Source organism: Kogia breviceps, chromosome 15 (genome assembly GCF_026419965.1).
Source record: "Kogia breviceps isolate mKogBre1 chromosome 15, mKogBre1 haplotype 1, whole genome shotgun sequence".
Lineage (NCBI taxonomy): Eukaryota > Metazoa > Chordata > Mammalia > Artiodactyla > Physeteridae > Kogia > Kogia breviceps.
Window position 1 is genome coordinate 83,027,744 of NC_081324.1, and position 26,775 is coordinate 83,054,518.

The following is a 26,775-nucleotide window of genomic DNA, read 5'->3' on the forward strand; positions in this document are numbered from 1 at the left end:
ACAGACAGTAAATGCAGTAGGAATTCAGAGGATGGAAAGCTCGCTGTGGGTTGGGACAATTTAAGGAGCATTTCATAAACTAGCACCTGACTTGGGCCTTAAGAAAAAAAAAGGGAAAATGAAAGCACAGCTTACCAAAATATGTGGAATGCAGCAAAAATAGTGCTTAGAGGGAAACTGAATGCATATATTAGAAAAAAAGAAAGATCTAAAATCAATCATCTAAGTTTCAAGTTAGGAAACTAGAAAATGAAGATGGACTTCCCCGGTGGTCCAGTGGTTAAGACTCCACGCTTCCCATTCAGGGGGCACGGGTTTGATCCCTGGTCAGGGAACTAGATCCAACATGCTGCAACTAAGACCTAGTGCAGCCAAATAAATAAATAAAGAAAATATTTTTTAAAAGAAAGAACAGAGCAAAAATTAATGAAATTGAAAATAAGAAACCAATAGAGAAAATCAATGAAACCAAAAGCTGGTTCTTTGAAAACATGAATAAAATCTATAAGCCGCCAGCCAGGATAACTATGAAAAAAAGAAGATATAAATTACTAATATCAGGAATGAAAGAGGGGGCATCACCACAGATTCTGTGGACATTAAAAGGATAATCAAGGAATATTATGAACATCTCTGTGCCCACAAATTTGATAACCTAATGAACTGGACCAAGTCCTTGAAAAACTCAATCTGCTAAAACTCACACAAGGAGTAAACAACCTGAAAAAGTGACATACTGTTTGATTCCAACTCTATAACATTCTGGAAAATGAAAAGACGGTGAAAAAAAGATCAGCGGTTGCCAGGGTTTGGGGGTTGGAGGGAAGGTTGACTAGGCAGAGCACAGAGGATTTTCGGGTAGAGAAAATATTCTGTATGAGACCGTAATGCTAGATGTGTGTACCACAGAATGTACAACACCAAGAGGGAACTGTAATGTCAACCCTGGACTTTGGGTGATTATAATGTGTCAGTGTAGGTTCATCAATTGCAACAAATGTATCATCTGGTGAGGAACGTTGACGATGTGGGAGGCTATGCACGTGTGGAACATGGGGCTATGTGGGACATCTCTCTAGTTCCCTTTCAATTTTTCTATGAACGTAAAACTGCTCTTAAAAATTAAAGGCTTGGGAATTCCTTGGTGGTCCAGTGATGAGGACTCTGCACTCTGACTGCCAAAGGCCGGGATTCAATCCTCGGTTGGGAAATTAAAAATCCCACAAGCCTCCTGGCACAGCGAAAAAAAAGTCTTAAAAAGAAGAGGGGGAAGAGCAGTCCAGGCAGAGAAAACAGCCTGGGTAGACCCCTAGGACGTGTAGCACAGTTTCTTCTTTGCGACACTTCGGTGTAACTTTTCACTAGTTGAAGAAGCAAGTTAAGAGTATAAGCGGGATCAGGGGCTTCCCTGGTGGCACAGTGATTGAGAATCCGCCTGCCAATGCACGAGACATGGGTTCGAGCCCTGGTCTGGGAAGATCCCACATACTGCAGAGCAACTAAGCCCGTGAGCCACAACTAATGAGCCTGTGCTCTAGAGCCCGCGAGGCACAACTGCTGAGCCTGCGTGCCACAACTGTGGAAGCCCGCACGCCTAGAGCCTGTGCTCTGCAACAAGAGAAGTCACCTCAACGAGAAGCCCACGCACCACAACAGAGAGTAGCCCCTGCTCGTTGCAACTAGAGAAAGCCTGCACGCAGCAACGAAGACCCAATGTAGCTAAAAATAAATTAATTAAATAAATTTATTTTTTTAAAAAAAGAGTATAAGAAGGATCAGAATGTAGTTTTCAAAAGTTACACCTGCAGAAGGTGACCATTGAAACAGGTATAAAATGAGCTGATTGGCTTAGTTTGTCAGAGAAGATTAAGAGTAATTAACATTTATCCCAGCATATGCTGCAGGCAAGGTTCCCTTCTAAGCCCTTTACATGAATTAATTCATTGAATCTCCATAGCAGCCAACGTTGTAGGCATTATTATTATTATTATTCCAGCTTTACCAGAGAGTCAGTTGAGGCATTTGCTTGAGATTACTCAGCTAATAAGTGACAGCATTCTCAAATACTGAGCTATCCGACTGAGTCAAGATTATGTGTGGAGGGCTTCCCTGGTGGTGCAGTGGTTAAGCACCCACCTGCCAATGCAGGGGACACGAGTTCAAGCCCTGGTCCAGGAAGATCCCACATGTCGTGGAGCAAGTAAGCCTGTGCACCACAACTGCTGAACCTGTGCTCTGGAGCCCGTGAGCTTCAACTACTGAGCCCATGTGCCACAACTACTGAAGCCCACGTACCTAGAGCCCGTGCTTCACAACAAGAGAAGCCACCGCAATGAGAAGCCTGCACACTGCAACAAAGAGCAGCCGCCACTCACCACAGCTAGAGAAAGCCCACGCACAGCAGCAAAGACCCAATGCAACTAAAAATTAATTAATTAATTTTTAAAAAAAGATTATGTATGGGAAGCTCTAATCAACAGAAGCTACAAACAGGAGACTCATATTTGGCTTGCATTGTGTTTTTTAAAATGTTGACTTAGTTGCCAATATTTAAAAATTAGAATATTTCACATAAAGATCCAGATTTTCTTGGTAAATTGGAAGCTGTGGCCATGCCAGGATCGCATTTCCATGGGGCATTCGCCTGGCTGACTCTGCTCTCTTTGGTTTATGTGGGGCCTCGTGTCCTCCAGTTCACAGTCCCCCTCCCTGTTGTTTCCCAGACCCTGAGACTTTATGCCAGTATTGGTTCATTCATTTATGTTAATGCCTATTACAAAGGGCATAAGCTTGGCCCTTAGGAAACAAAGACTTGTACTTTCGAATCCTTTGCCCTGTCCTAGCAACCCTGGACTATTTCTCTGCTCTAGGCTCTGAACGGATTCAAGATATATCATACAAAGAAAAGCTTGACTAATTAGATATATATATCCTGCAAAGAAAACCTTGGCTAATTAGATATATGGGCTAAAGAAAGAAGGCCTATCAAGTGAAGTTTAAAACTTGGGTGCTTGTGACTATGATGATACTATTGATAGGTATTGTTAAACATGTATAAAAATGTTTTATTTGAGTCCTGCTTTTCCCTCCCACAGGCCTCATTAAATCCAAAACTACAAGCATGCAGCTTAAGTGATGGGTTTATTATTGTAGCAGACCAATCAGTGATACTGTTGGACAGTGTTTGTAGATTACTTCAATTGCATCTTATATTTGGTAAGTCGAATGTAATGCAGTAAAATAAATTGGAAGTCAACTATATCTTGCTACCAATTTCTACAGCATTGCCTTTTCTTTACTCCATTATTTATAAGACTCGAAATTATACTAATTTCAAGAAGTTAATCTCGAGTGCCTTGTGCTGAGTACCAGACGGAACAGGTACTGAGATGATCGCTTCTCTCAATAAGTCTAAGGAAAAACATACATGGAAAGCAACAATTTATTTGCGTGGTTTTTGTGTTAGAATACTGTAGAAAACAGTTGAGCCCAATTATGTTTAAGTTCCTGAATCTTATACATAATTTCAATACCATCAACAGATATTTGAATACTTTGAGCACTATAAAAAGTTTTTTAAAAGTACTTATGAATTAATTCTTTATTGAGTTAAAGGGCTTTAAGTGTGTATATGCAAGTATGGACTTCAGAGTAAATTAAGGGACAGACAAGTCAGGGATTATGCTGGAAAATAGGTGATAGTATTATGAAATTTTTCTGAAATTTTGAGAGAAAGATGGTTATTGAAGTGTTTGCGTAAGAACAGCTGAAAATTAATTAATTATTTTTAAAAAGAACATAGGTGAAAATGAATTAGAAGGTATGCACATAAGAACAAAATCTTGATCACAGTTTGCAGGAGAGAAACCCATATTTTGTGGAATCTTAACACATCTACCCTGATGGGTCCCCAAGAGTCACAGTTTCACTAATGAAAAGTGAGGCTGTGTTTACATATAATACTTTTTAAAAATAAATTTGTTTGTTTATTTATTTATTTTTGGCTGCGTTGGGTCTTTGTTGCTGTGCTCGGGCTTCCTGTAGTTGCAGCGAGCGGGGGCTACTCTTCGTTGCGGTGCGCAGGCTTCTCACTGCAGTGGCTTCTCTTGTTGTGGAGCACGGGCTCTAGGCACGTGGGCTTCAGTAATTGTGGCACGCAGGCTCAGTAGTTGTGGCTCATGGGCTGTAGAGCACAGGCTCAGTAGTTGTGGCGCATGGGCTTAGTTACTCCGCAGCATGTGGGATCTTCCCAGAGCAGGGATCAAACCCGTTGTCCCCTGCATTGGCAGGCGGATTCTTAACTACTGTGCCACCAGGGAAGTCCCTACATATAATACTTTCGTATAAAGATATTGCTGCTGAATAATTTTAGTTATAAGCAATTTATATGTTACTGCTTTTATCTCTTAGTCTTCCCCTCTCGGTTTCATGTCATTCCCCCTGGCCTTCTTGCTGTGTGCAAGCAATAACTTCCTCACCTCCTTCAAGTCTTTGTTCAAATCTCACCTTATCAAAGGGGGCTCTCCTGAGCACTCCAGTTAATATTGCATGGCTCTTCTGAGTTCTCTTTCCCTGCTCTACTTTTTCTTTTTTCCAGAGAATTTATCACCTTTGTGTATGTCATACAATTTGATTACTATGCTGACTGTTTATCATCTATTTCTGCCTTAGAATTTGAGCTTTATGAAGGTGGGACTCTTGTTATTATTCTCAGATATATGCAAAAGACCTAGAACAGTGCTTAGCGTATACGAAGTGCTCAGCAAATATTTGTTGACAAAGAGTCAGTAGCATTCATTTTTACATTAGTCACTACTTTCATGAAATATTTAAAAGAAGCTTAAAGAATTGACTTTTAATAACAAAATTTGCAATATTTTGTGTTGAAAATAAACATTTTCAGAGGAAGCTTGTAACTTTGACTTGAAATTTTCAGATACTGAGGTGGATGTGGTTGGCCTATGTCAAGAAGGAAAGTTTCTTCTGGTTGGGGAGAGAAGTGGCAACTTACATCTTATTCATGTAACATCAAAGCAAACATTACTCACCAATGTAAGACCCTGTTATGTTTTTCATCTTCATTATCGAAATTCTAAATTATCTTTTAGACAGCTAAAGCTCTAGCAAAGCATTACTTGATTTGTGGCCTAAATTAAAAGAATAATGTTTCTTTACATTGAATTTAAGAATCATACCTTAGAAACTGTCTGAAAAAAAAGTGCACAACCTAAAAGTTGAGAATTATGTTTTGTTGGATGGACTTTCTGAGAACTTCAAGCCCGGGAGGCAGCCTCTCAGACGCTCTGAGGGTCGGCTCTGAAGAGGTGAGGGAGGAGACAGGATACGTAGGAGTTTTGCAAGGAAGACCTGGTAGTCGGAACATCAAAAGATTACTGTTAAAGAAAACCAGGTATATCGGGTTAATAAATTTAGCATTTTCTAGGTATGGAAGATGCAAGGGTCTGGGCTCATTGAAATTATTCCTTTGATATACACCTTTGCTGTCTAGGGCCAGTATCCCATGCTCTTCCATCCTCAGTGCCCTCAGGGTGCACAGTTGGGAGTTGCTTCAATGGCTGATGGCTTGACAGTGGGCAGCCTGTGTATCTCCGTCCTGCGTTCCCTCTTGGCCTGATGGCCGCAGCCTCCTTTGTTTGCTAATATGGCAGAGGCAACATTTATCATCCACAAACCATATGCAATAAATGCAAAATTGAAAAAAAGTATGGTTTGAAGATAGTATACTTGTCCAAAACAGTTTTGTATTGAAAATAAACATTTTTGGAGGAAGCTTGTAAATAGTTTTCCATTTGAAAACTGAGATGTTTGGAATATAGGCAGAATTATTGCTAATGATAATTGACATCCCTAGAGTTTTAAGAGTATAATCCTTGACTGTAATTTTCTGGGTTTAATCTTACCATTTGAAATTAATTTGCAATTAGGCTTTTGTTCAGAAAGCTAATGATGAAAATCAGTGTACGTACCGGAATCTTGTTATTGAGAAAGACAGTTCAAATGAAGGTAAGTGTTTTCAATTTCTTTTTTAATGTCGTCTTGTTAATACCCAGTCAAAAAATCAGATTTATAGTTAATATATTATGTAAATTAATTGGTGCTACCTACACAATGTTAAACTTTTTAGGGATGCAATTAATATTATTTTAAAAAACAAGTTTTTGATTTTAGCTTTTTTTTTTTGGTTTTTGTGGTACGCGGGCCTCTCACTGTTGTGGCCTCTCCCGTTGCGGAGCACAGGCTCCGGACGCGCAGGCTCCAGACGCGCAGGCTCAGCGGCCATGGCTCACGGGCCCAGCCGCTCCGCGGCACGTGGGATCCTCCCGGACCGGGGCACGAACCCGTGTCCCCTGCCTCGGCAGGCGGACTCTCAACCACTGCGCCACCAGGGAAGCCCTGATTTTAGCTTTTTTCAGAGGCTTAAATGTACTCTTCTTAAGTATAATATCCTAAACTTTTTACAGTTTTGAGAGTTCTATAGATTATCAGGGAGACATAATATTCTTTTAATATGTTCTTATGGGTTTCAGTATATTTATCATATTTCTTTTTAACAGATGTTAACTGGACCTTAATTTATTTTGATGTATCTGAGTTTCTTTTTTTCTGGCAAATGAAATTTGGTTTATAGAAGTTTCAAAGAAGTTAACATTGTTTTTGCAAATAACTCACCAATTCTTTGTAAATAAGCTTTGTATTGTTACTGTGTTATTTTATTATTAGACTTTAAATGAGCAAATGGACATACCTTTAAGCTAGATCCAGACCCTGGTTTAAATTTTATATCATGTGCCTTTTAAAGAAGCTGGCTTGATTTTATTTTAATAGGTACCTATTATATGCTGCTTCTTACAAACAATGGATTTTTTTGTATTACAAACCTTCAGCTTGTAAAAATTCAACAAGGTAAGTAATGTAATATTTTCTTATTATTGATTTGCAGCAATATTTCTTATTAGTTTTCCAGGTAAATTTTTAAATAGACTCTTTAAGAATATTTTAGTTTAACTACATTCTGTGATATTGGGTATACTTTAAAGTATTCATAATATACTTATTCTCCACAGTTAGGGCTACAACAGAATCTGAAGAAATATTTATTTATAGCCTTCAAGGACTTTACAACTTAGTTGGGGAGACAGGAGTTACGCTAGCATAGTAATAAATGCTTTTTGATGGAATGAGTGAACCTGGAAACTGAAATGATTTTGTAAGTGTTTACAACACAAGGCAATAATCTAGAGTGTGTGCTAAGTGAGTGGTGTGGACCCTACATCCCCCTGAGCTGGCAGAGATTGAGGAATTGATTCCGGGAATGTATTCAACAAATATTTTTTAAAGATCTACTCTGTGCTAAGAATGTGCCAAGTTCTGGGGATACAACGAGATTTAAGATACAAGGTTCTCTATAGTTTAATGAAGGAGCCAGACAAGTGAAACAGCTCTTCCAAAAGGGAGTGCAAAGTGATGAAGACTTCACAGGTAGGACTTCAGAGCTTGAATAGGAGAGTTGGAGCCGGGAGAAGACCATCTTAGTAGGAAGAACCTTTTAAGGGAAGGTGTGGAGAGACACTGTAGGAACCGTAAGGCAGCCTGGCTGGTGCCCTGAGTACATGTCATCACAGTTTATTTCATTGGTCAAGGGCAAAACTGAAAAGTCACCAGCACCTTATGAATTTCTGACCAGTGTTCCTCTCACTAGATTGCATGTAATTTAACCTTGACACAAAAGGGGAGATTCATATGTATGTTATAGGTTATAGTATAAATTTAGCCTACTTTCTCTTTTTCATGCAGCGATTGAAAAGGCAGACTTCCATACGGCAAAAAAGGTAAGAAGACAAAACCACATTGTCTTCTTGAAACTTAGATTTAATGTCAGTTTAGGAATGTGTTTCTGCGTAATTGTCTAATGGTTGATATTTTGGTAATTAGCATGATAAAACATTTTAATAACATTCCTATTTTTAAAAATACATTTATAGCTATTGATTTAAACTGATTTTTTATCAGTCTTTCCAAAGAATTTGGACTGTGGAGCATATATATAACAATCTTATTTTTTATTTTATTTATTTATTTTTTTCATTCTTATTTTTTAAATCTTGCAGTTACAAGGACAAATCAAGTCCAGTTTTATTTCTACTGAAAATTGTCATACCGTTGGTTGTCTCAATCTTGTGGCTGGTGATTTAGCAAGCGAAATCCCTGTGATAATTGGGGTAATTCTTTTTTTATATATAAAATTTTGGGCTTTTTTTCTGAAAAGTTTCTTCATTAAAACATAGTTTTGGTAAAGTTACATATGAATTTGTAGTGTATAACAGAAACAGGGGAATTATAAACCGAAGGTCATAAAATTAACTCAACAAGTAAAAGTAAGTCTCTGTTGGAAACAATATTGCATCTTTATTTTCACTAATCTCTACCTGACATTTAGCATGTCTTTCAATTATGAGTGTAGGCAAAAACAACAGCAGCAAACAAAACATCTAATATTATATTCAAGGAGTAGGCAAAAACTCTATATTGAATTATATTATTACAGCATTTACAACATTTTTACTTGCCAAATTTATATAATATGTTAAGAATCAGTCACTTTTCCCCGTTTTGTGTATCTAGTTCAGTATTTCATCAGGGTTTCAAATAATTTGGAACAAATATTTATGAATTATTTTCAAATATTAGTAGTTATTTTAATGAAAATACTTCATCAAAGGTTATCTTTATCTTGTAATGCTGGAGGAGGTCTTGAAGCTTACCTGATGTCTCTAGAGTGAGTTGCCTGAATATGCCTCCTCCTCCTTATTCAGTGTTCAGCAGGAGTCTGCAGCAGGAGTTAGCTGTTTTTTCCATTCTGTTCTGTTGAGAACAAACTAAGAGAGGAACTAGAGGATAAGAGCTAGCTGGGCTTGAATATATAAATATATTTTGAAATTAGTCACATGTACAACTTAGATGTTTCTACTTGGAGGAGAATTCAGATCTAGACCCAAGTTTGTAATTGACATACTATTTTCACTTCTGTAGGGAACTGGTAATTGTGCATTCTCAAAATGGGAACCAGATTCTTCTAGGAAAGCGATGACCATTAAGAGTGTTATTGATGCAGAGATTATTGAAGGTAAAATCAGTTAATGAAACTACTGTCGGTGCTTGTGAGTTGTCGTTTTCACGTCAGTACACTAAGTCTGGCATATGAGCCGTTTCAGCAAACCTTGGAAACGAGCCGGCTTCGTCTGATGATTGTTCATGTATTTGGCTTCTCAGCATGTTGCAATTGTTACTCTTCCTTTTGGGAGGTTTTACGTTTTAGTGATCCTCCCAAAAAGTAGAGAAACGGGAATAAATGGGAATGGGAACTTCTTTTTTAAGTGTAGTTCTGCCTTTCCATAAATGTTAGTTTACTATTTTAAATATGGCTATGTGTAACCCAGAAACATAGTCCTCACACACCTTGTTTTCTCTTTTGTAGGTGCAAAGAAGTTCCAGCTGATAGACAATCTACTTTTTGTTCTTGATACCAATGTATGTTTCTGATACCTCCCCTTAAGTATTTTCACTTGGTATTATGTTTAACAACAGAAATTTTGTCGAACTTAACAAAGACAAGGACTTTAGCCAGGGTAGATTACTATCTCTTTTTTTTTTTTTAGATTACTATCTTGTGTAATGTGCTTTATTTCAGTTACGTATCAAAAGATAGATTCCAAAATGTGAATTTTTAGTCGTTAAGAGGACTATCAATGAAATGTCTCTTCTGCAGAACGTGCTGAGCTTATGGGATATTTACACCCTAACTCCTATATGGAACTGGCCCTCCCTTCACATAGAAGACTTTCTTCTCACCACAGAAGCAGATTCGCCTTCATCAGTCACGTGGTACATTATGACGCTCATTGATTTCCCTTCTGTTAGAACCAGGTTTCTTACCTGGTTCTGCTCCGATCATTTCTTATGTGTTACATTCCAGATAACACAGTGGACAGACTGACAGGGTAAAGACCATTTCATTGTTAGCTAAATTCATTGAGAACAAATAGGCAACACAAAAACCTCCAGGTGAATGTGTTAAAAAGAGTGTGAGTCTGGGCCATAAGCATTCAGAAGTCAAGTTCAGTATCTTCTGTGTGAATTAATTTTAACTTCTATACAAGGATATCATTTTGACTTAGCTTATGTCTAGCAGTTGGCTTCTTTGATTCACTTAAAGCTTCTTTTCTCTTTCAGGCAAGGGATTACAAATCTCAAATTAGTAGCTCTGACAACTACTACTAATAAGAAGGTATTGGAAAATTTATATCACATTCGTCCATATTATGTGTTAGAAATAGCATTAATAGGGCTTCCCTGGTGGCGCAGTGGTTGAGAGTCCACCTGCCGATGCAGGGGACACGGGTTCGTGCCCCGGTCCGGGAAGATCCCACATGCCGCGGAGCGGCTGGGCCCGTGAGCCATGGCCGCTGAGCCTGTGTGTCCGGAGCCTGTGCTCCGCAACGGGAGAGGCCACAACAGTGAGAGGCCCGCGTACCGCCAAAAAAAAAAAAAAAAAAAAAAAAGGAAATAGCATTAATATAAAAGTACTAGTTGTTGAGTAGTACTCAGAATATTAGCTCTTAGTTCACACAGGTACTTGACAGGTCAGAAATAACCCTGCAGAGCTCTTTTTTCTCATAAAAAAAAAAAGGTATAACTCTCAGCTCCACGTTTTAATTGGAGCATTTCAGGAATAAAAATGTCTATGTTTATTATAGTGACACTTATGTAGTACTGGCACTGAGGAATTACATTTGCCTTAAAAACAAATTGTAGAATGGACTCCAGGTACGTGGGTTTTCATTTAACAGATTTAAAAGATAGGATAGAACATAATTTTCTATGTAACATTTAAATAATACAGTAACAGATTTACTTATTTTTTGCACTTAACTTTGTATCAAGTGTTTTTTTTTTTTTTTTTTTTTTTTTTTTTGCGGTATGCGGGCCTCTCACTGTTGTGGCCTCTCCCGTTGCGGAGCACAGGCTCCGGACGCACAGGCTCAGCGGCCATGGCTCACGGGCTTAGTTGCTCCGCAGCATGTGGGATCTTCCCGGACCAGGGCACGAACCCGTGTCTCCTGCATCGGCAGGCGGATTCTCAACCACTGCGCCACCAGGGAAGCCCCTGTATCAAGTGTTTTAATCTATGCCCTGGATTGTGAAGTGCTGTCTTAATGCTCATTGGTTTATATTGACCTAAGACATTAATTGCTGTCCTGTTTTTCTTAGATGAAAAACCTCATGGTCTATTCATTACCTATGATGGAAATACTATATTCTTTGGAAGTATCTAGTGTTTCTTCTCTGGTCCAAACAGGAATTAGCACAGTAAGTTGATGTGTATTTTGAACTAATACATTTTTTTATAACTGAAAAAAAATAAGACTAACTAAGCTAAGCATGCGTGGAACCTAGTAGAATACCTGGATAGATCGCAGGTAAACCATATTTATTGTTATCAGAGGTCCTCAAATATATTTACAAGAGGTCAGTCTTATTTAAAAAGAAGGAAATTAATCAAATAAAACATCAGTCAATTGCACATTGAATTTTCTCTCCACAGGAAATACAGATGATTGTTATTTGGGGGGAGGTTATTGCTTGCTTTTTTTTGGCTGCTTTGGGTCTCCGTTGCTGTGCACGGGCTTTCTCTAGTTGCGGCGAGTGGGGGCCACTCTTCGTTGCGGTGCGCAGGCTTCTCGTTGCGGTGGCTTCTCTTGTTGCAGAGCACGGGCTCTAGGCACATGGGCTTCGGTAGTTGCAGCACACGGGCCCTAGAGCACGCAGCCTTCAGTAGTTGCAGCGTGGGCTCTAGGGCACACTTGCTTCAGTAGTTGTGGCTCATGGGCTCTAGAGCACAGGCTCAGTAGTTGTGGCACACGGGCTAAGTTGCTTCGCAGCATGTAGGATCTTTCCAGAACTCGGATCGAACCTCTGTCCCCTGCATTGGCAGGCGGATTTTTTTTTTTGAATTTATTTATTTTTTGGCTGCGTTGGATCTTCGTTGCTGCGTGCGGGCTTTCTACATTTGCAGCGAGTGGGGGCTACTCCTTGCTGCGGTGCACGGGCTTCTCCTTGCGGTGGCTTCTCTTGTTGCAGAGCTTGGGCTCTAGGCGCGTGGACTTCAGTAGTTGTGGTGCACGGGCTCTAGAGTGCAGGCTCAGTAGTTGTGGCGCACAGGCTTAGTTGCTCCGCAGCATGTGGGATCTTCCCGGACCAGGGCTTGAACCCGTGTCCCCTGCATTTGTAGGTGGATTCTCAACCACTGCGCCACCAGGGAAGCCCATTTTATCTCTTTTTATATACACACATTGTATTTTTCCAAATCATTTGGAAATTACTTGCAGACATCATGACCTCTCACTCCTAATTTCAGCAGGTATCTCCTAAGAATAAGGCCCACAAAATTTAACATTAATGCAATACTGTTATGAAATATGCCATCCAAATTCAAATTTTACCAATTGTGCCAATTACTTGATAACTTTTTTTTGTTCCTGACCCAGAATTCAATCAAACATCACGATTTGAATTTTGTTGTCATGGTCACATGGTAGTCTACTTTAGTCTCTAAAACTTCCCTAGTCTGTTTTTGTCTTTTCGGACATTGACATTTTTCGAGTCCTAGCTGGTTGTGTGGTAAATTGTCCCTCTATTTGGATCTGTGTCTCATCATGATTAGATTCATGCTAAGATTTTTGGCAAGCATCCTGCATAAGTGTTACTGTGTCCTAACTGCATCACAGTAAAGGGCTCATGTCCACTTGTCCTGTTGTTGGTGCTGTTAAATTTGATCATTTGGTTAAAGCAGTTCTGCCAGATTTTTCCATTGTAAAGGTACATTTTCCCCTGTATAATTAGTAAGTAGTTTCTGTGGTGTTATTTTGAGACTATGGGAATATCCTTTTTCTCACCAGTTTTTCCCAGTAATTTTAGAATCCATTGATGGATAATTTCTGCCTAAACCAGTTGTTACTCTAGTAACTATAAAGTGAATTAATTCTATATTTCAATTTTAAACATGTTTTTGCTATTGTAGGATACCATATACCTTCTGGAAGGAATTTGCAAAAATGATCCAAAGTAAGTCCTGTTTTGTTTATCAGGTAAGTCATTAAATAATAGCAAAGTTAAAATTTACTTACTGATGTTAAATGACAAATGTCAATATTAAAATTTTTTCAGACTATCTGAAGACTCAGTCTCTGTTTTAGTACTCAGATGTCTTACAGAAGCTTTGCCAGAAAACAGGTAACTCCTTGTGTTTTGTTTTGTTTTTTTAACAATTTATTTTATTTATCTATTTTTGGCTGCACTGGATTTTCGTTGCTGTGCGTGGGCTTTCTCTAGTTGCGGAGAGCGGGGGCTACTCTTCATTGAGGTGCACAGGCTTCTCACTGCGGTGGCTTCTCTTGCTGTGGAGCACGGGCTCTAGAGCGCAGGCTCAGTAGTTGTGGCGCACGGGCTTAGTTGCTCTGCGGCATGTGGGATCTTCCCGGACCAGGGCTCGAACCTGTGTCCCCTGCATCGGCAGGTGGATTCTCGACCACTGCGCCACCAGGGAAGCCCTCTTGTGTTCTTCTAAGCCTTACTCCTTGATGAAAAGCTTGCATTCCCTGATTAATAAAAATTTTACTGAAATTTCTTTCAATTTATCAGATTGAGTCGGTTACTTCACAAACACAGATTTGCTGAAGCCGAGAGCTTTGCCATTCAGTTTGGACTAGATGTTGAGGTAATTATTCATGTATTCATTCATTCATTGAAAGCATTTCTTCATGTGCTAGAGGCTGTGGAGATAAATGTGTAAGACGCAATGGGAACTTAGTGTGATCAGGCCTATAATTAAGATACGACCAAAGTAGAGTAGGGACTCAAAGGAGATATTGACCCTTAAAGTAGGGTGGGAAGACTTCGTGGAGGAGGTGATTTTATGTCAGATCTTGAAGATGTTCCAGATAGTCCTGGGAGAGGAAGGGAATTCTAGGTGTTAAGACACATGAAGAAAGTGAAGGAGGCTTATGGTGCTTCCAGGAACTCCTAGTAATTAGATAGGACCAGGGTGTAGGTGACATGTGCATAGAAGGGAAAGGAGATGCTGGAGAAGGAGAGGGTCAGAGCCTGGAGGGCTTTGTATGCACTGCAAAGGATTTAGATCTCATTCTGCAGGTGATGGGGAGCTACTGAGATTTTTAAGCTGGAGAATGTCTTGATTAGGTTGTCATTTTGTAAACATGGGAAATTGTTTGGAAAAGGGTAAGTCTAGAGGTGCAAAGACCAGTTGAAAACCTGACCCAGTGCAGTGAGGTGGAGACACACAGGAGGGCAGGTCTGATGAGAGAGGTGTATAGGAGGTAGAAGCAGTGGGGCTCAGCGATCAAACATAGTGGGGGGTACAGATGTCCAGAGCAGACTAGCAGGACTCTGGCTCAGCGTACTACAAGTAAGTCCCTTACATATAAACGAGTTCCATTCCAAGAGCACATTCATAAATCCAGTTTGTTCAGAAGTCCAACAAAGTTAACCTAGGTACCCAACTGACACAGTCGGCTACATAGTACTCTTCTGTAATAGGTTTATAATACTTTTTTTTTTAAAGAAGATGTTGGGTGTAGGAGTTTATTAATTTATTTATTTTTACTGTGTTGGGTCTTCGTTTCTGTGTGAGGGCTTTGTCTAGTTGTGGCAAGCAGGGGCCACTTTTCATCGAGGTGCGCAGGCCTCTCACTATCGCAGCCTCTCTTGCTGTGGAGCACAGGCTCCAGACACGCAGGCTCAGTAGTTGTGGCTCACGGGCCCAGTTGCTCCGTGGCATGTGGGATCCTCCCAGACCAGGGCTCGAACCCGTGTCCCCTGCATTAGCAGGCAGATTCTCAACCACTGCGCCACCAGGGAAGCCCAGGTTTATAATACTTGTCACACAAATAATACATAAAAAACAAACACACAAGAAATAAAACATTTTTAATCTTACAGTACCGTACCTTGAAAAATACAGTAGTATAGCACAATAGCTGGTGCTTCTTAGCAGTGCCGGGTACATCACCGCTGCTTTTACGCTTGCTTCTGGAGATCCTGGGCTTGAAATAAAGATACTGTACTACTGTACTCTATCCAGTACTGTGAAGTACACAAAAGCACAACCACTTGGAGAGGATGCACGCATGTGACAATGTACGCCAGACACGTGAACTAACTTACGTGATTGGACATGTGAACGCACGTTCGCGTCTTGGAAAGTTCGCAACTTGAAGATTCGTATGTAGGGGACTTACTGTAGTTGGAATGTGATGGCGTTACTTAAAATGAGGAATATGTGTGGAAGAACAGGTTTGGGGTAAAATATGAAGGGTTCTGCTTTGTAAAAACTGCATGTAAGGGATCTTATAAAATGAGGCTGTCTGATAGGAAGTTGGAGAGTGATCTGAGCTGAATCTAGACATAGGTAACACCGGAGGAATGGCTCAGACCACTCAAGGAGAATGTGTGGAGTAAGAAGAGATCTGAGGATGAGATACAGGGGTAGCAGCGCATGGGGGATAGAGGAAGAAGGGCTATAAACATATTTGGGAAGAAAACCACACAAATGTATGATTAAAGAAGCCAAGGGGGACTTCCCTGGTGGTCCAGTGGTTAGGACTCCTTGCTTTCACTGCCAAGGGCAGAGGTTCGATCCCTGGTTGGGGAACTAAGATCCCACAAGGCGTGAGGTGTGGCCAAAAAACAAACAGTTTAGTGGGGAGTAATCAGCAGCTGCAAATACTACCAATAAAATCAGGTATAAAAACTGAAAGTTGTCTGTTGGATTTGGTGATTAGGAATTCATTGATATCCCTTGAAAAGTCCTGGGAAGTAATGAAGGATGAAGCCTATTGGTAGTGAAGAACTAACATTTGCTAAGTGGGTGGTGGGTACCCATGTGTTTGTTATTTTAAAAATGTAGCATTTTATATTATGTAACAACCTATATGGGAAAAGAATTTGAAAAAGAATAGGTACCTGTATATGTATAACTGAATCACTTTGCTATATACCTGAAGGTAACACAACATTGTTAATCAACTATACTCCAATATAAAATAAAAGGTTTAAAGAAAGTAACATTTTAAAACATGCAAAACAATTCTGTATATTGTTTAGAAATGTATATGAGTAAAGCAGTATATAAATTAATGGGATAACAAGCACCAAAATCAGAATAATGGATACTTCTGGTTCAGGGAAGGAGGATGATTTATTTGGAAGAGAAATTAATATTAAACTATAATATAAATATTATAAATTATATTATATTTATATTAAATATAACAAGTTTTATATTATTAAATATAAATATTTATTATAAATTTATAATATAATTTTATTTATTATAAATATTAATATAAAACTATATTATTAAAAATTTTAATTTAGGTGATAAGTATGTGAGTATTTGTTATATTATTAACCTTTTTGAATGTCTGAAAGTTTCATAATAACTAATTTTTAAAAAGAGCAAATGAAGCAAAAAATTCAAAACCAGTGAAAGATGTTTTCAGGGAGTGGAGACACAGAACTAGAGAAACTGCTCTTTCGTATCACTTTAAGCTTTCGGAGCCAGAGAACCCATGTTAAAGTTGGTATTTTGTTTATAAAAAAGAAATGTGAAATTTTGACTTTGTCTAACACAAGCTGTTTCTAGCTGCTAAAGAACCTTTGATAGACTGGGAATTCCCTGATGGCACAGTGGTTAAGAATCTGCCTGCCTCAGGGAGATTAGCTCCGTGCTTTGTGACCACCTAGAGGGGTGGGATAAGGGAGGGTGGGAGGGAGACATAATAAGAGGGAGGAGATATGGGGATATATGTATATGTATGGCTGATTCACTTTGTTATAAAGCAGAAACTAACACACCATCGTGGAGCAATTATACTCCAATAAAGATGTTTAAAAAATTAATTAATTAAAATAAAATAAAATAAAATGGTATGCCTCACTAACCTGAGTTAAACTATATCAATTTAGCAAATCACTTAGCAAAGAAGTAGTGAGAACCTTGCTAAGTATAGGGATTGTGGGAACACCCCCCTCTTTCTCTCAACTTAAAGTCTAGTGAAAGACATATTCAGTGGCTAATAAAGGTACAACAACAAAAAAGAATCTTCCTGCCAATGCAGGGGACACAGATTCGATCCCTGGTCCGGGAAGATCCCACATGCCACGGAGCAACAAAGCCCATGTGCCACACCTACTGAAGCCCACGTGCCTAAAGCCTGTGCTCTGCAACAGGAGAAGCCACCGCAATGAGAAGCCCTCGCACCGCAATAAAGAGTAGCCCCCATTCACCACAACTAGAGAAAGCCTGTGCGCAGCAATGAAGACCCAATGCGGCCATAAATAAATAAATTAATTAAATTAAATTTAGAAAAAAGAACCTTTGATAAACTTAGAAAAGTAGACGTGAAACATAATTGTGTGGTGTTCTTCTAAAAACCAGCTCCATTCACTTTTTTTTAATATATCAGTATTTCCTGTTTTTTAAAAAAATTAATTTATTTATTGTTTTTATTTTTGGCTGCATTGGGTCTTCATTGCTGCGCACGGGCTTTCTCTAGTTGCAGTGAGCGGGGGCTACTCTTCGTTGCAGTGCGTGGGCTTCTCATTGCAGTGGCTTCTCATTGCAGAGCATGGCCTCTCGGCGTGCAGGCTTCAGTAGTTGTGGCACGCGGGCTCAGTAGTTGTGGCTCATGGGCTGTAGAGTGCAGGCTCAGTAGTTGTGGCGTACGGGCTTCGTTGCTCCGCGACATGTGGGATCTTCCCCGGCCAGGGATCAAATCCATGTCCCCTGCATTGGCAGGCGGATTCTTAACCACTGCGCCACCAGGGAAGCCCTCCATTCACTTCTGAACAGCAAAATTTCAGACACATTACTTACCCTCTCTTGAGCTTCAGTTTTCTTGATTGTAAAATAGGGATCTTAGTATCTACCCCATAGGGTTATGAGGAGGTGCAAATGCTTACTTAGGTTTTTATGAGAGTTAACTGAGATAATTCACATAAAGCTCTTAGTACACTGCTGGTCACATTTAGTGAGGACTCAGTAGAAATGGTTTCCATAACACTTTATAATCTGGATTACCTTTCAGTTATCTAAGTGTTACCTTCTTTAATGCTTATTCTTGAACCACATGAATATTCACATTTTTTTTTAGCATACAGTGTAAGATTTCATCAACAGGCATTATTTTGCTTCAAGTTTCTTGATGTGGCATGTTTATATTACAGCTTGTTTACAAAGTAAAATCAAATGATATATTGGAGAAACTAGCTTTGAGTTCTCTGGACACCAGTGAGCAGAGTGAATGGCAAAAACTTGCAGATGAAGCTAAGGAAAATCTGCATAAAATCCAGGTATGTTTCCCTGTTGTGTACTAGGATATGCAGATCGACGGATTGACCAACATTACGTTGCCTTACCATGTCTGGCGTTTATGAAACAGGATGATGAATTTGTGGTGAATTACTGCTTGGAAGCTCAATGGATAACCTATGAAACAACCCAGGAAATGCTAAATTATGCCAAAACCAGGGTAAGTGTTTCTGACCTTTGTGCATGTTAGTTTGTCTTATGCAAAAGAAGTAGTTTGCAAAAAACTGAATGATTTTTCCCATAGACCTTTTTTTTTTTTTTTTTTTTTTTTCGTTACACGGACCTCTCACTGTGGTGGACTCCCCCGTCACGGAGCACAGGCTCCGGACGCGCAGGCTCAGCGGCCATGGCTCACGGGCCCAGCCACTCAGCGGCATGCGGGATCTTCCCGGACCAGGGCATGAACCCGTGTCCCCTACATCGATAGGCGGACTCCCAACCACTGCGCCACCAGGGAAGCCCTCCCTCCCATAGACCTTTTTTAAAGTGCATTTTTTTTGCTCTTCCGAATGATGCCATCTTTGCTATAGGTTGTTCCCCTCACTCACCTGTAAATGAATACCATTGCTAGTTATATTCATTAAAATCAAGGTGTAACAGATGAGCAAAATGTGAGCTGTTTTCATAAAATGCATTATTTTTAAGATATGTAACTTCTTTATTGTTCATTGTTCATCTCACAGTTCAGTGCAATTTAATTTTTAAAGATGATTTTTTCCTTTAATTCATAGGAAATCCATCTTCTTTCATGAAAAACCTAGTATAGCCGATATTCTAACCGTGTGTCTTATTCATCTTAGCTTTTGAAGAAAGAAGATAAAGCTGTTCCTATCTATTCTGATGGCTTAAAAGAGGTAATTACATTGGGTTTATAGGTTAATTTGGGAGTGAATATACTGTTACAATATACCTTTTTTTTTTTTTTTTTTTTTGGCTGTACTTGGGCCTCTCACTGTTGTGGCCTCTCCCATTGTGGAGCGCAGGCTCAGCGGCCATGGCTCACGGGCCTAGCCGCTCCGTGGCATGTGGGATCTTCCCGGACTGGGGCACGAACCTGCGTCCCCTGCATTGGCAGGTGGCCTCTCAACCACTGCGCCACCAGGGAAACCCTACAATATACTTTTGAATTCAAGATAGGTCTGTATTTTTTCAAGAGCAAGTTATTTTAATACATTTTTTCTGTATTGCATAATGGGAATAATAATAGTACTTATGGGTTATTTTGAGGTCAAATGAAATATTTCCTATAAATCATTTTGCATAGTGCCTGCTATTTCAAATAATTGTAACCTGATGATAGCTATGATGGTGTCAAAAATATATGTGTGTGCACATGTACATACAGATCTTCCTCAGCTTATGATGGGGTTACGTCCTGACCAACCCATTGTTAAGTTGAAAATACCGCAAGTCAGAAATTCACTCAAGGGGGGCTGGTGGTGGTGGGATGATTGGGAGACTGGGATTGACATGTATACGCTAATATGTATAAACTAGATAACTAATAAGAACCTGCTATATAAAAAATAAATTAAATTTTAAAAATAAAATTAAAAAAGCTACAAGTATATATTGTATGACACAGGGAATATAGCCAATATCTTATAGTAACCATAATTGGAGTATATTCTCTAAAAATTGTGAATCATATATTGTACATCAATTATACTTCAATAAAAAGATGTTTTTCCAAAAAAAAATGCACTTAATACACCTAACCTACTGAATATGATAGCTTGGCCTCACCTCCTTTAAATGTGCTCAGGGCACTTTTATTAGCCTAGAGTTGGGCAAAGTCATCTGACTCAAAGCCTGTTTTATAATAAACTGTCAAAAAGCTCATGTAATGTTTTGAATACTGTACTGAAAGTGAAAAAACAAAATGGTTGTAAGTATATCGGTTGTTTGTGATTATGTGGCTGACTGGGAGCTGCAGCTCCTTGCTGCTGCCAGCATCACGAGGGAGAATCGTCCTACATATTATTGCTAACCCAGGAAAAGATCAAAATTCTAAGTATGGTTTCTACTGAATGCGTTTTGCCTTTCCACCATCATAAAGTCCAAAAATCTTAAGTTGAACCGTTGCATGTCAGGGACCATCTATATCTATATCTATATCTATCTATCTATCTATCTATTTATTTATTTTGCTGTACGCGGGCCTCTCACTGTTGTGGCCTCTCCCGTTGCGGAGCACAGGCTCAGCGGCCATGGTTCACAGGCCCAACCACTGCGGCGCGTGGGATCTTCCCAGACTGGGGCACGAACCCGTGTCCCCTGCATCGGCAGGCGGACTCTCAACCACTGTGCCACAGGGAAGCCCCATCTATATAGTTTTTAACTCTTATGTCAAAGTAAATGTTTAGTATAATCCAGCTAGGTTTTACCATAAGGGCATATTTATAAATCAGTGGGAAAACTAATTGATTTTGAAAGGCACCTACAATTAATGTACAGATACCTTCCTCTTCTTTGCAAGTTTATTACATTGAGTGTGATTGGAAATAGTTCCGTTATTTCAAGTTTTTTTGTTTTGTGCTAAGTAAAGGCAGTCATATTTATGGGAATTGACCTGTAATATGGGATAAAATGAGAATATGTACAAAACTTCTGAAAGAAAATGCCTAATTTTTGGTGTTTTTTATTTTAATATTGTTGCACACAACATTCAGACTGTCAAGTTATTTCATTTTAGGTACTAAGGGCTCATGCGAAGTTGACTACTTTTTATGGAGCATTTGGACCAGAAAAATTCAGGTATGTGCATTCCCCATTTTGAATTCTGGATTATGAATTAGATTTAAGTTTGGAATGTTATAAAAGATATAGCATTGCTTTGAGTGAGTTTGTGTTTCTGGGGGGTTCAGTGATGGAAAATGTTATCTTTCCTGTTAAGCTTTAGGCACTTCCTACATCATCCATTGGAATTGATACATTTGGAAGGCAGATTTTTTTTTTCTTTTTTTTTTTTTTTTTTAGCGGTACGCGGGCCTTTCACTGTTGTGGCCTCTCCTGTTGCGGAGCACAGGCTGTGGACGCGCAGGCTCAGTGGCCATGGCTCACGGGCCCAGCTGCTCCGTGGCATGTGGTATCTTCCCGGACCGGGGCACGAACCCGTGTCCCCTGCATCGGCAGGCGGACTCTCAACCACTGCGCCACCAGGGAAGCCCTGGAAGGCAGATTTAAATAAACATACCTTTTGCCTTAACAATCCACTTCTGGAAATTAATCCTGTTAGATATACTAACGTACAACAAGAATATCGTTATTGACAAATATGAGATCTAGTTACCTTAAAGCTAAGACAAATTTATTTATCATGATAGACTAACAATGAAGGAAGCTTTATTTTTCCTCCTTATAGCTATTCAGTTATCCCGATACTATCATTAAACATTCTATCTTTTCACTGCTCATTGAAATGTTACCTTAATCACATGCTAAAATTCTCATGTGTATTTAAGTTTCTGCAATATAATTGTATTCACTTGATTTCATCTCTCTATTCATTCACCAGTATCAAATAGTTTTAATTAATGTAGCTTTAAAGTGTTCTATTAACTGGTAGACTAGTCCTACTATACTTTTCTTATTTTTCAGAATTTGGGCAGCTACTCTTTTCTGTATGACACTTGGAGTCAGAATCAGCTTATCCAGTTTTTTAAAAATCTTATTTCTATTGGATTTTTTATTATTTATTTTTATTGGGAATGTGCTGAACCTAAAATCAATTTGGGGAGAATCAGTATCTTTACAATATCAAGTCTTCATATCAATATTTAAGGGCAGTATGTGTCTTCCTACTCATTCCATCCTTTGTTTTATGTTCCTGAGTGGTATCTACTCAGTTGTCTTCATATAGATTTTTTTACATTTTTTTTTGTTAATTTTGTCTTTTTTCCTACTTTTATAAATGGGACTTTTCTCCATTGTATTTTCAAAAGGATATAGAAGCTACTGATTTTTTTAAAATTACTTTTAAACCAGCTACCTTATTGAATTCCTTTTTCACTTGTAGTAATATTTCAGTTGGTCTTGTTTTTTCCAAGTATATAATTATATATGCAAATAATGATAATTTTGCTTCATTTTTTTCCTCATTTTTTTTTCCTTGCCTAATTTCATTGACTGGTACTTGTAGAACGTTTTTGTTTTGTTTTTTTGCGGTAAACGGGCCTCTCACTGTTGTGGCGTCTCCTGTTGCGGAGTACAGGCTCCGGACGCGCAGGCTCAGCGGCCATGGCTCACGGGCCCAGCCACTCCGTGGCACATGGGATCTTCCCGGACCGGGGCACGAACCCGAGTCCCCTGCATCGGCAGGCGTACTCTCAACCACTGCGCCACCAGGGAAGCCCTGTTTTGTTTTTTTTGATGTGGACATTTTTTTTTTTAAGTCTTTATTGAATTTGTTACAATATTGCTTCTGTTTTGTGTTTTGGTTTTTTGGCCATGAGGCATGTGGGATCTTAGCTCCCGGACCAGGGATCGAACCCACAACCCCTGCATTGGAAGGTGAAGTCTTAACCACTGGACCACCAAGGAAGTCCCATGTAGAACATTATTAAAAAGTGGTGGTGGGCTTCCCTGGTGGCGCAGTGGTTGAGAGTCCGCCTGCCAATGCAGGGGACACGGGTTCATGCCCTGGTCCAGGAAGATACCACGTGCCGCAGAGTGGCTGGGCCTGTGAGCCGTGGCCGCTGAGCCTGTGAGTCCGGAGTCTGTACTCTGCAACGGGAGAGGCCACAACAGTGAGAGGCCCGCGTACCGCCAAAAACAAAACAAAAATAATAATAATAATAATGGTGGTAAATAGGCATCTTTCTCTTGTTCCTGATATTAGTGAAAATGCTTATTTTGTTTTATCATTTAAACATGATGCAAGCTTATAGGGTTTTGTGTTTTTATCATTTTAAGGAAGTATTTGTCATCTATTTCTGAGCTTTAATTAGGACTGGGTAGTCACTACAGCTTTGTTGGTTATAGCAAAAGACTGGAAGTAACACTAATGTTCAACTGTGGGTGTCTAGTTAAATTATAGTAAATCCATGCCATGGAATAATATGGAGTCCTTAAAAAGCATAATATCTCTATGTGCTCATTTGGTACAAGTTGCCAAGATAATATAAAATGAATTTTTTTAAGTACAAATAGTATACATAAAAAACTCTCATTCATTTTAAAGTTAAAAATGGTTGCTTGTATATGTAATGATTATCTCAGGAAGGACCTACAAGGAGAGCTATAACTTCTGGGGGAGATACAGGAGTTCTGTAGGTCTGGGATAAGAAGGAAACTTACTTTTCACTGTATAATCTTTGATTCTTATTTTAACTCTGAGGGAAAAAAACCTAGTTAAAATGCATAATGATATCATCTTGTAACATATAACCTTAATATATATTTTTTTACTACTAACTTCTTTCCTCTCTTTGACTTTGCAGGGGTAGTTCTTGGATTGAATTTCTGAATAATGAAGATGACCTAAAGGATATTTTTTTACAGCTAAGAGAAGGAAACCTTGTTTGTGCACAGTACCTTTGGCTGAGACATCGGGTAATTTGTTTTGCATTTTTTTCTTAATGGCTTTATAGCCCCTGTGAGAGGTGATTGAATCAGTGTTGGAAACTAATAGCGTGGCAGGAGTGACTGGACAATGGGATGTTTTCAGACGGTTTGATAAAATATGACCTGTCCCAGAGAAAACTATCCTCTGATGATGTTAACTCAGAGGAAATATTATACATAAAATATAAACTTACGTTATCTCGTTATTCAGAGTCTAGTTAGCTCCTAAACTTAGGTCAGGAGGTAACATTTTATTAGGCAGTTTGTTGACGGGCTTTCTTACGTAGGAATGGTGGAGAGCGTAGTCCTGTGGCAGCTCACATTGTGGAAAAGGATTGCCCGTTATAATTGCTGCTCCGAATCTCCTTAATGGTGATATAGAATATTAGGTCCAAAGCTCAGTATCTGGGTGTGATGCTATTAAAGACACATGCTTGCTAGGGTTTGTACTGTCACCTCCAGTTAAGTTTTCCTTAGAATGCCATCTCTGCCTGTTCCTCTGCCTCTAATTTATTAACTAGTACTCGCTGCGATGAGGTTTCACGGAATTTGTGGCTACCAACTTGAATCATTTGTACAGAGTAAATCACCTTTAAGGGTCGTTACATCAGTAAATTTTTTTTTAATACATTTATTTTATTTTTATTTATTATTTTTGGCTATGTTGGGTCCTCGTCACCGCGTGCAGGCTTTGTCTAGCTGCGGCGAGCCAGGGCTACTCTTTGTCGTGGTGCGAGGGCTTCTTTTTTTGCGGAGCACGGGCTTCGGTAGATGCGGTGCGTGGGCTCAGTAGTTGTGGCTCGTGGGTTCTAGAGTGCAGACTCAGTAGTTGTGGCACATGGGCTTAGTTGCTCCACAGCATGTGGGATCTTCCTGGACAAGGGCTTGAACCCCTGTCTCCTGCATTGGCAGGCAGATTCTTAACCACTGCACCACCAGGGGAACACAGTAAAATATTTCTTGAGATGACTTTCGGACGCACAGGCTCAGTGGCCACGGCTCACGGACCCAGCCGCTCCGCGGCATGTGGGATCTTCCCAGACCGGGGCACGATCCCGTGTCCCCTGCATCGGCAGGCGGATTCTCAACCACTGCGCCACCAGGGAAGCCCCGAAATGACTTTCTAATAGGTCTTTCCCTCTTGGGAGGCTATCGGTTTAAATTTGTTGGATAAATCTTGGTTTCTCACTCTGTACAATTTAGGCAAACTTTGAAAGCAGATTTGATGTGAAAATGCTTGAGAACTTGCTCAACTCAATTTCTACACCAGTCTCTTTGCAAAAGCTTTGTCCATGGCTTAAAAATGATGTGATCCCATTTGTGAGAAGGACTGTACCTGAAGGACGGGTAAGTTGCCGTCAGTGTTTTCACTCCTGATGATTCTATTTTTTACATTATATCGTTGAAGATTAAGTTGTGCTAATACCAGTTAGTTCATTTTAGTGTCTCTTGAAAGACTATGATGGAGGTTTTAAATTATTTCAGTGATTATTTATTCATATCAGTAATTTTTATGATATGTCTATTTCAGAAAGTTCTTGCAAAATGGTTGGAACAAGCAGCCAGGAACCTTGAACTAACCGATAAGGTAATGCCAGTATAATTAGCACTGAAAAAGCATTTCCAGTATTCCCCATGGCACAAAACATTACTTTTAATGGTCTCTAATATTTTTTTTAAAGGAAGACTGGCCAGAAAATGGGCTTCAACTGGCAGAGGTATTTTTTGCAGCAGAAAAACCAGATGAGTTAGGATTGGCGTCCTCTTGGCATTGGAGTTCCTTGGTATGATGTGAAAAACAAATTTTTAGTAATAAAACATTTAATTTATGTTGAAGGGTTTGTGTATATTTAGACACATATTCACTTCTTAAATATTCTTTTTGTATGTTCTTTTGTTGTGTACTTTTAAAATCCACAAAAAGGAAAATTAAGTTTTTTTCTTCCTTGTGTTTCTGTTACAACTTGAACCTGTCTTAATGTACTGTTTTTCTCTATTGAGCCAACCGAAAGGGAAACAATATACAAACATACTCCTAAGTAGTCTAATTGGGATTTTATGCATTAGTAACATTTCACAGTCCTTTAAAAGGGCAAAATTTAATAACATATTAGGATTCGTTTTCAGAGGCTGTATCAATCAGGTTTACTTCTTTTATTTAAAGTAGTAAACTACTTCTAGTTTTGATTGCATTTCTTAGGCATTCCAATTGTCATAATGGCTTAAGTACCAAAGAATTTTTTAAAAGATCAAATTGAAAAAAATCTGGGACTTTCTGACTGACTGAATAAAATAGCAATGCTAGAAAGAGAACTAAGATCAGGAATATTGATGTTACATATGATGTTAATTTGAGGTTAATTCAGGTTAATTCAGAACTGAATTTATTATTTGGCTTCTAAATTTCTTAAGTTCATTTATTTTTCCCTTCAGATTTCTAAAAACTAGAAAGCATTCATTATATTGAAATAAAAATGCATTCTTACATTTTAAAAAAGTTTGTTGGGGTACCATAATTTAGTTTATAAACTAACATGTTGAGACATCTCAGTATAACCTCAACTCTGAAGTTTAAAGTACTTAAGGACCAGAAGGTATAACCTTTTGTAACATCATACATACATTATGAAATTACATTTATTCCTTAAGTTTCTGGAGCCCCAAAATAAATAATAGATTTCCTCCTACTTTCTGATATAGCAGATTCTTGTTATTAATTATACTTACTGATTATGTGCTGT

General features: G+C 39.0%; 1 protein-coding gene across 1 annotated transcript in view; it reads left to right on the forward strand.

The window, feature by feature from the left end:
• KNTC1 (kinetochore associated 1) overlaps nucleotides 1-26,775 on the forward strand; it is a 70,814-nt gene that overhangs the window by 4,047 nt on the left and 39,992 nt on the right. The window contains exons 3-24 of the mRNA XM_067015778.1: nucleotides 3,096-3,216; nucleotides 4,937-5,052; nucleotides 5,946-6,024; nucleotides 6,847-6,924; nucleotides 7,816-7,850; nucleotides 8,130-8,240; nucleotides 9,052-9,145; nucleotides 9,497-9,549; nucleotides 9,788-9,903; nucleotides 10,252-10,306; nucleotides 11,290-11,388; nucleotides 13,100-13,143; nucleotides 13,246-13,311; nucleotides 13,720-13,795; nucleotides 18,325-18,450; nucleotides 18,540-18,629; nucleotides 19,270-19,323; nucleotides 21,165-21,226; nucleotides 23,911-24,022; nucleotides 25,238-25,381; nucleotides 25,566-25,622; nucleotides 25,717-25,818. Of these exons, the coding sequence (XP_066871879.1) occupies nucleotides 3,096-3,216; nucleotides 4,937-5,052; nucleotides 5,946-6,024; nucleotides 6,847-6,924; nucleotides 7,816-7,850; nucleotides 8,130-8,240; nucleotides 9,052-9,145; nucleotides 9,497-9,549; nucleotides 9,788-9,903; nucleotides 10,252-10,306; nucleotides 11,290-11,388; nucleotides 13,100-13,143; nucleotides 13,246-13,311; nucleotides 13,720-13,795; nucleotides 18,325-18,450; nucleotides 18,540-18,629; nucleotides 19,270-19,323; nucleotides 21,165-21,226; nucleotides 23,911-24,022; nucleotides 25,238-25,381; nucleotides 25,566-25,622; nucleotides 25,717-25,818 (1,890 nt within the window). The remainder of the gene's footprint in view (nucleotides 1-3,095; nucleotides 3,217-4,936; nucleotides 5,053-5,945; nucleotides 6,025-6,846; nucleotides 6,925-7,815; nucleotides 7,851-8,129; nucleotides 8,241-9,051; nucleotides 9,146-9,496; nucleotides 9,550-9,787; nucleotides 9,904-10,251; nucleotides 10,307-11,289; nucleotides 11,389-13,099; nucleotides 13,144-13,245; nucleotides 13,312-13,719; nucleotides 13,796-18,324; nucleotides 18,451-18,539; nucleotides 18,630-19,269; nucleotides 19,324-21,164; nucleotides 21,227-23,910; nucleotides 24,023-25,237; nucleotides 25,382-25,565; nucleotides 25,623-25,716; nucleotides 25,819-26,775) is intronic.